The sequence below is a fragment of the Coregonus clupeaformis genome, chromosome 6, assembly GCF_020615455.1.
Source record: "Coregonus clupeaformis isolate EN_2021a chromosome 6, ASM2061545v1, whole genome shotgun sequence".
Classification (NCBI taxonomy): domain Eukaryota; kingdom Metazoa; phylum Chordata; class Actinopteri; order Salmoniformes; family Salmonidae; genus Coregonus; species Coregonus clupeaformis.
Window position 1 is genome coordinate 10,642,093 of NC_059197.1, and position 13,557 is coordinate 10,655,649.

General features: G+C 43.1%; 1 protein-coding gene across 10 annotated transcripts in view; it reads left to right on the forward strand.

Moving 5' to 3' along the window:
* Window positions 1-480: 480 nt before the first annotated feature.
* The window catches only part of LOC121567299 (DISP complex protein LRCH3), a 69,360-nt gene continuing 56,283 nt past the window's right edge, over window positions 481-13,557 (forward strand). For all 10 annotated transcript variants that reach the window (XM_041877229.1, XM_041877227.1, XM_041877231.1 and 7 more), the window contains exon 1: window positions 481-842. In XM_041877229.1, coding sequence (XP_041733163.1) covers window positions 599-842 — 244 coding nt within the window. In that variant the 5' untranslated portion in view covers window positions 481-598. The remainder of the gene's footprint in view (window positions 843-13,557) is intronic.

Genomic DNA, 13,557 nt, shown 5'->3' on the forward strand with positions numbered 1-13,557 from the left:
TGTAATTTGTGAGTGTAGTGTTAGATGGTAGGGTATTTCTTCACTTTATTATAAAAAAAAATTTCAAGCAAAATATAAGGGAGTTGTACTCATTTACATTTTAGTCATTTAGCAGACGCTCTTATCCAGAGCGACTTACAGTTAGTGAGTGCATACATTCTTTTTTTTTTTTCATGCTGGCCCCCCGTGGGAATCGAACCCACAACACGGGCGTTGCAAACGCCATGCTCTACCAACTGAGCTACATCCCTGCCGGCCATTCCCTCGCCTACCCTGGACGACGCTGGGCCAATTGTGCGCCGCCCCATGGGTCTCCCGGTCGGCCACGACAGAGCCTGGATACTCCACTCTAGTAGGTGGCGGTAATGCAACATATTGGATGCCAACCGCCGTTAAACCTCATCAAATAAGAAGAAGTATGGCTGGGTGGGGAGGAAGGAGATCTTTCTTTTTTTTAATCATCACTGCGTATGCTCAATTCCCAAACTAGCCTCTCCCTTCTACAACGCTTCAGTCTGCCATCACATTCTGCGCTTGCGTACTATCAATCTAGCGGCTCCGGGATAGGGAGAATCGGTAGGAGTTAGCTAGCTGTGTAATGGCGGCCTCGGTGTTGCTGTCTGCGGAGAACACCGGACCGACTTTTGCGGTCGGCAATTTTGGAACGGTAGGGGCTCCCGGGAATGGAGTAGGGGCACCTGGTCCTGTGTCTTGGAATCGGTCACTGGACAGGGCATTAGACGAAGCCTCGGCAACTGGTTGCCTCAACCTCAGCGGCAGGAAACTGAAGGAGTTCCCGAGGAGCGCCGCCAACCACGACCTCACAGACACAACTCGGGCCGGTGAGTGGGGATCCAGGCTCGCGCGGTAGAATATATGGAAATGTCCCTACAAATGTTGATAATAAAATGTTATGGAACAAACCCAAAAAGACACTTCAACGACGACTGTGGTAGCTAGCTAGCCAACGAGGGGCAAAAAAAATAAACTTGTTTTGACTGGAATACCAAGTTAGCCTAGTACTAGCTAACGTCAAGACACTGCCTGGCCAACATTAGCATGCTAACTGACGTTAGCCAGCTAGCGAGCTTCCAGACGTCTCCAGAGAGTTGGTAAACACGGCCGTGAACGAGAATGACGTTTTCTGATGAACGACGCTGCTTGTTTTGGCCGCTAACAAACTAACTAGCTAATTTAGTTATAGTTAGCTAACTATTTGCTTAGGGAAGTTAGCAAATTATCGCTCATCTAGCTAATTTATTAAACATGGCGCTATGTGACAATGTTCCTGTTTATTTGTAGAGCTAGCTAACGTTAGATAGCTAACGTTATCTGTAACCTTATAAGTTAGTTAACTGACTAGCTAGAACGTAACGTTTAGTTAATTGACTGATGGCTAGTTAACGCTAGCTAGCTACCCAAGGGATTTAATTGCCAGCCCAACTTTTGTCAGCTCATATTTTCATAGGATGTAGCTAGCTATTTATAATATTTTACGTGTGTCTGCTGCAAATACATTCCCAGACATGCACTCAAAACGTTATAAAACGTGGTGCGAGAACTGACAGATTGGGACACTTATTGAATGTGTAAGGATTCAAATCAAGAAGCAGTGTAGTCACCATGACCTGTTTTTGCGGTTCACTTGTGGCTCAGAAAATGAGGGAGGGAATTGTGATGCGAAGCTCATTTTTGGCATGGTGCGCTGCATCGTCCTTACTGCTTATGTGCAGTGGACAGTCAGTGCAGATGTTGAGGGATTGTGGCAGGCTGGGGGGTTGGGCTTCGACACGATGTCGCACATTCCTGAACCCGGCTCCAGACGGTCACAAACGGCAACTAAACACACATGTGGCAGGCTCTCTCTCTCTCAGTGCTTCTATAGTTTTCCCCACATTTCACGTTTCTTCGCAGTCTCATATAGGCCTATTGAAAGCAGGAATTAACCTCTAACATGCTGACCACACCGCGAGCTTTGCAAAATAAATGTACACATACATGTTATTCAATCATTGCAAAATAAATGTACACATACATGTTATTCAATCATTGCACCAACACTGCGTGGCCAGGCGCTAAAATAGAACTATTGTGATGCTCAAAGCGCTGCAAGTCTTGCCTCTCCCATCTCATCATTTGTTTTTAGGAGCATGTACCCAGGTGGGTAATTGAAAGATGAACTGAGGTCTACAGTTGGTTGTGGTAATGCACCAAATCAAATCACATTTTATTTGTCACATGCGCTGAATATAACAGGTGTAGTAGACCTTACAGTGAAATGCTTACTTACAAGCCCTTAACCAACAACGCAGTTTTTAAGAAAGAATACCACAAAAAAAACACAAAAAAAAATACAATATAAAATAATACGAAATAAAAGCAACATAATTAAAGTTGGTTGCCAACCGCCATATAAAGTCTGAAGTTGGTTGCCAACCTGTCCCCAAATTAATATAATTGGTTGAGTTTATTTTGATATTTCAACCTGCGTGTCCTGGTCGCGTCTGGTGTGGGGAGACAAAATCAAACTTATGTGCGTGCGGTCTGGGTAGCATGTTATGAGATTTTTGCCCTGGACCCTCACATGCTGACGACACCGCTTGCGTCGCAAAATAAATGTACACATACATACATGTTATTCAATCATTGCATTGTCAACGAGCGTCTGCGTAGCCAGGTGCTAACATGCTGACCAGACCGCACGCATGCGTGTTGATTTTGTCCACCCACACCAGACACGATCAGGACATGCAGGTTGAAATATCAAAACGAACTCTGAACCAACTATATTAATTTGGGGACAGGTCGAAAAGCATTAAACATTTATGGCAATTTAGCTTGCTATTGCTAGCTAATTTGTCCTGGGATATAAACATTGGGTTGTTATTTTACCTGAAATGCACAAGGTCCTCTACTCCAACAATTAATCCACAGATAAAAGGGTAAACCAAGTTAGTTTCTAGTAATCTCTCCTCCTTCAGGATTCTTCTTATTATTTGGACTTTATATGGCGGTTGGCAACCAACTTTAAGGTGCATTACCACCACCAACTGGACTGGAGTGTGGACCTCAGTTCAACTTTCGAGCACCCACATGGGTATATGCGCCTAAAAACCAATGAGGAAATGAGAGAGGCAAGACTTGCAGCACTCGCGAGCAGTGTGTGTGCAATGATTGAATAACATGTATGTGTACATTTATTTTGCAACGCTTGTGCAGTTGACGCGTCTGGTCTGGTCAGCATGTAAAATAGAACTTGGTTCTATTTGTGATGCTTGACGCGCTGCAGGTCCTGCACACAAACTAGTGATGCGCGGGTTGACTCATAACCCGAAGTTCCCCCCCGCAGTTACAGTTGAAGTCGGAAGTTTACATAAACGTAGGTTAGTCATTAAAATTAGTTTTTCAACCACTCCACAAATGTCTTGTTAACAAACTATAGTTTTGGCAAGTCGGTTAGGACATCTACTTTGTGCATGACACAAGTCATTTTTCCAACAATTGTTTACAGACAGATTATTTCACTTATAATTCACTGTATCACAATTCCAGTGGGTCAGAAGTTTACATACACTAAGTTGACTGTGCCTTTAAACAGCTTGGAAAATTCCAGAAAATGATGTCATGGCTTTAGAAGCTTCTGATAGGCTAATTGACACCATTTGAGTCAATTGGAGGTGTACCTGTTGATGTATTTCAAGGTCCACCTTCAAACTCAGTGCCTCTTTGCTTGACATCATGGGAAAATCAAATGAAATCAGCCAAGACCTCAGAAAAAAAAATTGTAGACCTCCACAAGTCAGGTTCATCCTTGGGGGCAATTTCCAAACGCCTGAAGGTACCACGTTCATCTGTACAAACAATAGTACGCAAGTATAAACACCATGGGACCACGCAGCCGTCATACCTCTCAGGAAGGAGACGTGTTCTGTCTCCTAGAGATGAACGTACTTCGGTGCAAAAAGTGCAAATCAATCCCAGAACAACAGCAAAGGACCTTGTGAAGATGCTGGAGGAAACGGGTACAAAAGTATCTATATTTTCAACAGGTGTTGCGCGTTTGTAAATTCATCAGTTATTCTGCGCTCTGGCATACTCAGACGAGAGTGTTCTAAAATCGAAGTAGCTAGCTAGATAGCCAGAGTAAATTTTAAAACGCAAGAGATGCTAGCTAACTGGATAACAGTCATTCAAGTTCTTGCTTGCTAACCAAATGACTCCTGCATCTCTAGCTGTGTATAGCCACAGAAAAACGATATGAGGGGAAAAGGTCAGTCACTCACCCACTCCTCCAATGACATGACATCCTCCTAGCTAGCTAGCTGTCTTGCTAGCATTAGGCTCCATGTTTTTAGCTTGCTACTTAAATAGATACACTAGCCTATTAGCCACGTTATGACTGACTTGTCTTCATTGCCCTTGCTAGTTTGATTGTATTAATGTTCCCAGCCTTAGTTACATTCGTCTGTTTTTGTCCAAAATATTGAGTCTTTGAAACTGAAACGGTGCATCCCAAATGGAGGCAGCAAACAATGTACTGTATTGGTGAATTATATGAATTATGCATTGAACTGCATCCATCTATTCTGCCAACAATGCCTTAGTGTATGTCATGGAATGTTGAGTCAAATATAACTTATTTTGAAAACCTCAACCTGGGTATTTGATATTTTTGACTGATTATGATTGTCTGTTTCATATCTGCAAAGTAGTTAATGCTGTCAGTTCCACTTTAAATATTGTGTGGATGAAGGGCAGGTGTGTGGCGGCCGGGTTGAATAGCCTAAAGAGAAAACAATTACTGTGCACACTCCAAATAGCTTACATGCGAACGGCCAGAAAAAGTTATCATCCACGGAGGAAAAAATGATAATGTCGGAGTTTAATTCAATAACAGAAACAATGGAGAGTTGAAAATAAAGAGAAGAGAGGGCCAGAAAAATTGTTTGGGGAAGATTTGGTAAAAGAGGATGATAGCAGTGCCGGTTATGTGTGATTGTGAGGCTCTATACAAATTCGACAGTCACAAGACAGAGACTTCAAATAGGCCTATGCCATGGAAACTGAAATCTGGACACTGTCTATAACCTCTCACAGCCTTAATATTAACTCCTGCAAAATCAAGCATTTTTTGCAGTAAAATTATACAACAAATGTAGGTAAAATTTTTACTAGGGAACAGTAGTGTAAAAAAATTATTTATTTCAGCATCTTGAGAACATGCAAATCCGCAGTTAGTCTGTAGATGCTATCTTTATCAGCATCATAAAAGCTGAATGTATTTCAACCACATAAAATATCCATCCAAGCCGAATTTAAATCTTATCAGAAACATGTTGGGTCGTTTTTCACAGCTATCTATATCCTTACAACCGGACAAACTGATTTTCAAAGAAAATCTTTCCAGTTTCTTTAGAGTTATTGCAATTTCTCCCGGTCCCTAAAAGTCTTTGCTCCGCCAAAGAAGCAGAGATGACCGAGAACTTTACTGATGTCAATTAGATGGAAGCATTCATTCTATAGATGTATGACATTCTGTTGAGCAAGGGTTTATTTATTCTAGGGCAAAATATAATGACAGAAACAAAAATATGAACACAACATACAACAATTTCAAAGATTTTGCTGAGTTCATATAAGGAAATCAGTCAATTTAAATAAATAAATTAGGCCCTAATCTATGGATTTTACATTACGGGGCGGAGGTGCAGCCATAAATGGGCCTGGGAGGACATAAAGGGCATTCGGAAAGTATTCAGACCACTTGACTTTTTCCACATTTTGTTACGTTACAGCCTTATTATAAAATGGATTAAAAAATAAATAATCCTCATCAATCTACACACTATACCCCATAATGACAAAGCAGGATTTTAGAAATGTTTGCAAATGTATTAAAAATGAAAATCACATTTAAATACACTACCGTTCAAAAGTTTGGGGTCACTTTGAAATGTCCTTGTTTTTGAAAGAAAAGCAATTTTTTGGTCCATTTAAAATAACATCAAATTGATCAGAAATACAGTGTAGACAATGTTCATGTTGTAAATGGCTATTGTAGCTAGAAATGGCTGATTTTTTTTTTAATGGAATATCTACATAGGCGTACAGAGGCCCATTATCAGCAACCATCAGTCCTGTGTTCCAATGGCACGTTGTGTTTGCTAATCCAAGTTTATCATTTAAAAGGCTAATTGATCATTAGAAAACCCTTTGCAATTATGTTAGCACAGCTGAAAACTGTTGTGCTGATTTAAAGAAGCAATAAAACTGGCCTTCTTGAGACTAGTTGAGTATCTGAAGCATCAGCAACTGTGGGTTCGATTACAGAATCAAAATGGCCAGAAACAAATAACTTTCTTCTGAAACTCGTCAGTCTATTCTTGTTCTGAGAAATGAAGGCTATTCCATGCGAGAAATTGCCAAGAAACTGAAGATCTCGTACAACGCTGTGTATTACTTCCTCCAACCACATAAAATATCCATCCAAGCCGAATTTAAATCTTATCAGAAACATGTTGGGTCGTTTTTCACAGCTATCTATATCCTTACAACCGGACAAACTGATTTTCAACGAATATTTTTCTAGTTTCTTTAGAGTTATTGCAATTTCTCCTGGTCCTTAAAAGTCTTTGCTCCGCCAAAGAAGCAGAGATGACCGAGAACTTTACTGATGTCAACTAGATGGAAGCATTCATTCTATAGATTTATGACATTCTGTGCTGCAGAATTTTTTTGGGACCCATCCCCAGATCTGTGGCTCGACACAATCCTGTCTTGGAGCTTTACGGACAATTCCTTGGACCTCATGGCTTGGTTTTTGCTCTGACATGCACTGTCAACTGTGGGACCTTTGTATAGACAGGTGTGTGTCATGTACAATCAATTTAATTGACCACAGGTGGACTCCAATCAAGTTGTAGAAACATCTCAAGGGGGATCAATGGATAGAGGATGCACCTGAGCTCAATGTCGAGTCTCATAGCAAAGGGTCTGAATACATTTACATTTACATTTACGTCATTTAGCAGACGCTCTTATCCAGAGCGACTTACAAATTGGTGCATTCACCCTATAGCCAGTGGGATAACCACTTTACAATATGTTTATTTTTTTATTTTTATTTTTTATTTTATTTTTAGGGGGGGGGGCTACCAGTCAAAAGTTTGGACACACCTACTTACACTACCAGTCAAAAGTTTGGATACACCTACTGATTTCAAGGGTTTTTCTTTATTTTGACTAGTTTTTACATTGTAGAATTATAGTGAAGACATCAAAACTATGAAATAACACATGGAATCATGTAGTAACCAAAAAAGTGTTAAACAAATCAACATATTTTATATTTGAGATTCTTTAAATAGCCACCCTTTGCCTTGATGACACCTTTGCACACTCTTGGCATTCTCTCAACCAGCTTCATGAGGTAGTCACATGGAATGCATTTCAATTAACATGTGCCTTAAAAGCTAATTTGTGTAATTTATTTGCTTAATGCGTTTGAGCTAATCAGTTGTGTTGTGACAAGGTATGGGTCGTATACAGAAGATAGCCCTATTTGGTAAAAGTCCATATTATGGCAAGAACAGCTCAAATAAGCGAAGAGAAAGGACAGTCTATCATTACTTTAAGACATGAAGGTCAGTCAATACGGAACATTTAAAGGATTTTGAGTTTCTTCAAGTGCAGTCTCAAAAACCATCAAGCTCTATGTTAAAACTGGTTCTCATGAGGACTGCCACAGGAATGGAAGTCCCAGAGTTACCTCTGCTGCAGAGGATAAGTTCATCAGCCTCAGATATTGCAGCCCAAATAAATGTTTCACAGAGTTCAAGTAACAGACACATCTCAACATCAACTGTTCAGAGGGGACTGTGTGAATCAGGCCTTCATGGTCGAATTGCTGCAAAGAAACCACTACTAAAGGACCCCAATAAGAAGAAGAGACCTGCTTGGGCCAAGAAACACGAGCAATGGACATTAGACCGGTGGAAATGTGTCCTTTGGTCTGGAGTCCAAATTTGAGATTTTTGGTTCCAACCGCCGTGTCTTTTTGAGACGCGGTGTGGTTGAACGGATGATCTCCGCATGTGTAGTTCCCACCGTAAAGCATGGAGGAGGAGGTGTTATGGTGTGGGGGTGCTTTGCTGGTGACACTGTCTGTGATTTTATTTAGAATTCAAGGCACACTTAACCAGCATGGCTACCACAGCATTCTGCAGCGACGCGCCATCCCATCTGGTTTGGGCTTAGGGGACTATCATTTGTTTTTCAACAGGACAATGACCCAACACACCTCCAGGCTGTGTAGGGGCTATTTTACCAAGAAGGAGAGTGATGGAGTGCTGCATCAGATGACCTGGCCTCCATAATCCCCCGACCTCAACCCAATTGAAAGAGTTGGACGGCAGAGTGAAGGAAAAGCAGCAAACAAGTGCTCAGCATATGTGGGAACTCCTTCAAGACTGTTGGAAAAGCATTCCAGGTGAAGCTGGTTGAGAGAGTGCCAAGAGTGTGCAAAGCTGTCATCAAGGCAAAGGGTGGCTACTTTGAAGAATCTCAAATATATTTTGATTTGTTTAACACTTTTTTTGGTTACTACATTGTTCTATATGTGTTATTTCATAGTTTTGATGTCTTCACTATTATTCTACAATGTAGAAAATAGTCAAAATAAAGAAAAACCCTTGAATGAGTAGGTGTGTCCAAACCTTTGACTGGTACTGTATGTAAATAAGGTATTTCTGTTTTTTATTTTTAATACATTTCTAAACACCTGTTTTCACTTTGTCATTATGGGGTATTGTGTGTGGGGTATTTGGCAGTACGTCCAGACCACGTTTAACCATGCCAGCCGAGGACCTCTACATCCGGCTTGTTCACCTGCGGGATCCTCTCTGACGATCCCACAGGTGAAGAAGCCGGATGTGGAGATCCTGTGCTGGCATGGTTACACGTGGCCTGTGGTTGTGAGGCCGGTTGGACGTACTGTCAAATTCTTTAAAAACGACGTTGGAGGCGGCTTATGGTAGAGAAATTAACATTACATTCTCTTGCAACAGCTCTGGTGGACATTTCTGCAGTCAGCATGCCAATTGCACACTCCCTCAAAATTTGAGACATCTGGCATTGTGTTTTGTGACAAAACTGCGCATTTTAGAGTGGCCTTTTATTGTTCCCAGCGCAAGGTGCACCTGTGTAATGATCATGCTGTTTAATCAGCTTCTTGATATGCCACACCTGTCAGGTGGATGGATTATCTTGACAATGGATGAAATGCTCACTAACGGATGTAAACAAATTTGTGCACAAAATTTGAAAGAAATACATTTTTTTTGCATATGGAACATTTCTAGGGTCTTTTATTTCAGCTCATGAAAGATGGGACCAGCACTTTACATGTTGTGTTTATGTTTTTGTTCAGTATATATTTACAGACAAGTGGACAACCAAATAGCCTTCAAATATGTTGGAAACTATTAGCAGAAACGTATCTAGATCAGGCAAAATAAATCCTGCACCCCTTGTCCAAAAATATTTTTGCCGTCGCTGACTGACCTACAGCGCATTCTCTGTATTAGCGGATTAGGTTTGTGTGCTGCCTCAGATTTTCACTTATAGTCGGGCTGTTGCGTATAGGTTTTTAGTAATTGTGGGTGAACAAACCGGTGACCCGCGCACAATTAAAACACACACAGTCTCACAATGAGTGCGAGTTGTGATGTATCTAGGTCATTATCGATTGTCTGGACAGGCGGAAGTGACCTCTAAGTTAAATTGTTTCTCTGCTGCTTTACTGGCTACCAATTAGCGGCCTGGTCATAGAGAACTCAGGAGTGATCAGTGGAGGTGTGATGTATGTTGTTCAGCCAACCATGTTGATAAGTAACCTTTCATAAAACCTGAAGGCTCATGTGGTTTGCTACTCTTAGCTAATGCCTAGGCCATAGCTCAGCTGGCAAGCTAACATAGTATTTTGGCAGACGACCTGGGTTTAATTACATTTACATTTACGTCATTTAGCAGACGCTCTTATCCAGAGCGACTTACAAATTGGTGCATTCACCTTATAGCCAGTGGGATAACCACTTTACAATGTGTTAATTATTATTTTTTAAATCTTTTTTAATATTTGATTTATTAAAATTTTAAAATATTATGTTTTATTTATAAAACAAATTTTTTGGGGGGTGGGTGGGTTGGGGTAAGTGAGGGGTAGAAGGATTACTTTATCCTATCCCAGGTATTCCTTAAAGAGGTGGGGTTTCAAATGTCTCCGGAAGGTGGTGAGTGACTCCGCTGTCCTGGCGTCGTGAGGGAGCTTGTTCCACCATTGGGGTGCCAGAGCAGCGAACAGTTTTGACTGGGCTGAGCGGGAACTATGCTTCCGCAGAGGAAGGGGAGCCAGCAGGCCAGAGGTGGATGAACGCAATGCCCTCGTTTGGGTGTAGGGACTGATCAGAGCCTGAAGGTACGGAGGTGCCGTTCCCCTCACAGCTCCATAGGCAAGCACCATGGTCTTGTAACAGATGCGAGCTTCAACTGGAAGCCAGTGGAGTGTGCGGAGGAGGGAGGTGACGTGAGAGAACTTGGGAAGGTTGAACACCAGACGGGCTGCGGCATTCTGGATGAGTTGTAGGGGTTTAATGGCACAGGCAGGGAGCCCAGCCAACAGCGAGTTGCAGTAATCCAGACGGGAGATGACAAGTGCCTGGATTAGGACCTGTGCCGCTTCCTGTGTAAGGCAGGGTCGTACTCTCCGAATGTTGTAGAGCATGAACCTACAGGATCGGGTCACTGCCTTGATGTTAGCGGAGAACGACAGGGTGTTGTCCAGGGTCACGCCAAGGCTCTTCGCACTCTGGGAGGAGGACACAACGGAGTTGTCAACCGTGATGGCGAGATCATGGAACAGGCAGTCCTTCCCCGGGAGGAAGAGCAGCTCCGTCTTGCCAAGGTTCAGCTTGAGGTGGTGATCCGTCATCCATACTGATATGTCTGCCAGACATGCAGAGATGCGATTCGCCACCTGGTTATCAGAAGGGGGAAAGGAGAAGATTAGTTGTGTGTCGTCAGCGTAGCAATGATAGGAGAGGCCATGTGAGGATATGACAGAGCCAAGTGACTTGGTGTATAGCGAGAATAGGAGAGGGCCTAGAACTGAGCCCTGGGGGACACCAGTGGTGAGAGCACGTGGTGCGGAGACAGCTTCTCGCCACGCCACTTGGTAGGAGCGACCGGTCAGGTAGGACGCAATCCAAGAGTGAGCCGCGCCGGAGATGCCCAGCTCGGAGAGGGTGGAGAGGAGGATCTGATGGTTCACAGTATCAAAGGCAGCAGACAGGTCTAGGAGGACAAGAGCAGAGGAGAGAGAGTTAGGGGATAGGGTCAAGCGGGCAGGTTGTTGGGCGGCTTGTGACTTGTGTCACAAGTCGCAAGATTTTATCTGGAGAGAGAGGGGAGAAAGAAGTCAAAGCATAGGGTAGGGCAGTGTGAGCAGGACCAGCAGTGTCATTTGACTTAACAAACGAGGATCGGATGTCGTCAACCTTCTTTTCAAAGTGGTTGACGAAGTCATCCACAGAGAGGGGGAGTGGAGTGGAGTGGAGTGGAGTGGAGTGGAGTGGAGTGGAGTGGAGTGGAGTGGGGGGGGTGTGGGTGGGTGGGTGGGGGGGGATTCAGCAGGGAGGAGAATGTGGCAAAGAGCTTCCTAGGGATAGAGGCAGATGCTTGGAATTTAGCGTGGTAGAAAGTGGCCTTAGCAGCAGAAACAGATGAAGAAAATGTAGAGAGGAGGGAGTGAAAAGATGCCAGGTCCGCAGGGAGTCTAGTTTTCTTCAATTTCCGCTCAGCTGCCCGGAGCTCTGTTCTGTGAGCTCGCAATGAGTCATCAAGCCCCGGAGCTGGAGGGGAGGACCGAGCCGGCCGGGAGGATAGGGGACATAGAGAGTCAAAGGATGCAGAAAGGGAGGAGAGGAGGGTTGAGGAGGCAGAATCTGGAGATTGGAGGGAGAAGGATTGAGCAGAGGGAAGAGATGATAGGATGGAAGAGGAGAGAGTAGCGGGAGAGAGAGAGCGAAGGTTGCGACGGCGCATTACCATCTGAGTAGGGGCAGAGTGAGTAGTGTTGGAGGAGAGCGAGAGAGAAAAGGATAAAAAGTAGTGGTCGGAGACATGGAGGGGAGTTGCAGTGAGATTAGTAGAAGAACAGCATCTAGTAAAGATGAGGTCAAGCGTATTGCCTGCCTTGTGAGTAGGGGGGGACGGTGAGAGGGTGAGGTCAAAAGAGGAGAGGAGTGGAAAGAAGGAGGTAGAGAGAAATGAGTCAAATGTAGACGCCAATCGGTAACAAAGCCTAGGGGGTGATGAGGGGAGATGGAATCAGGGGCAATGGTAGACAGACTGATGTGAGGTCTGAAAAGTGATGGGATCCTGTTAGACGGTGAAGAGGAAAGAGATGTTTGGTAGGCAAGGGACATTATTTTCTCCCGAGCAGGGACCTATACAAGAATAACTGATGGGTCTCTTAGTGGAGGAAGAAATGACATCAATAAAAGAGGGATGATGATAGAGGAGAGGAAGGAGGGAGTTGGGTTAAGACGTTCCTGGTCACTGGGCCAAAAAACAACAGAGCTAACAAGCATGGCCAGCCTGGCAGCACACACACAGCTGCAAGCAGTTGAGCCCCATGTAGCAGTAGCAAAAACACACACAGCAACACTTTATAGGTGAACAAAACACTGTGGGAGAATGGGGGATTTACCTAACACTGAACGTAAGTGTTTGACAGATCGTCTGTTTGCTATAGTTTGGCTATCCATTTCTGTATAAGAGTCATTCTTCCTCAACAAGAACAAGATAGGATTTCGACAACCACCATCTCAGATTGTTTTGAAATTGTTTTTGTAGTTAGATACCGATGAGATTAGCAATCCTGAAACATTATTTTATAATTTGAGCTAATTGATTGCACCCAAATTGGCCATTTTTTAATTTATAGGATTCATATCTTCAATAAATATAGTACCTAACATCCGATTTGGACCATAATTCTTCCTAACAATGAATAAGACATGAGAAATCCAATAAAATGATCAATGGCCACCCACAGACCCCCAACACCAATCCAACCCAACAACCAGTATACAATATCAGTTCTCTGTCTGACAATTAGTATGGCGCTGCAGCTTGGAGTATTGCTTATTCAACCTTTGTAATGTATTCCCTGTGAGTCTGGTGATGGTTATTTTCCCCTGTTCAGAGAAATTAGCCATTGAAGTCGCTTGCATTCTTTACCATAACTTAGTGTGAAAGTGCCACCATACCCTTTTATCAATTTCGCTGGTCTCTTGTTTCTTAAATAGATCACAACATTTTCTTTGCAACTTTGGGTAGAAAACCAATTGCTTTTACTCAAATCCCGACCACGATTGTTATTATTTTTTCATATATTTTTTTAACCCCCTTGATCTCCCCAATTTCGTGATATCCAATTACTATCTTGTCTCATCGCTTCAACTCCTCAACGGGCTTGGGAGAGGCGTCCTCCGAAAC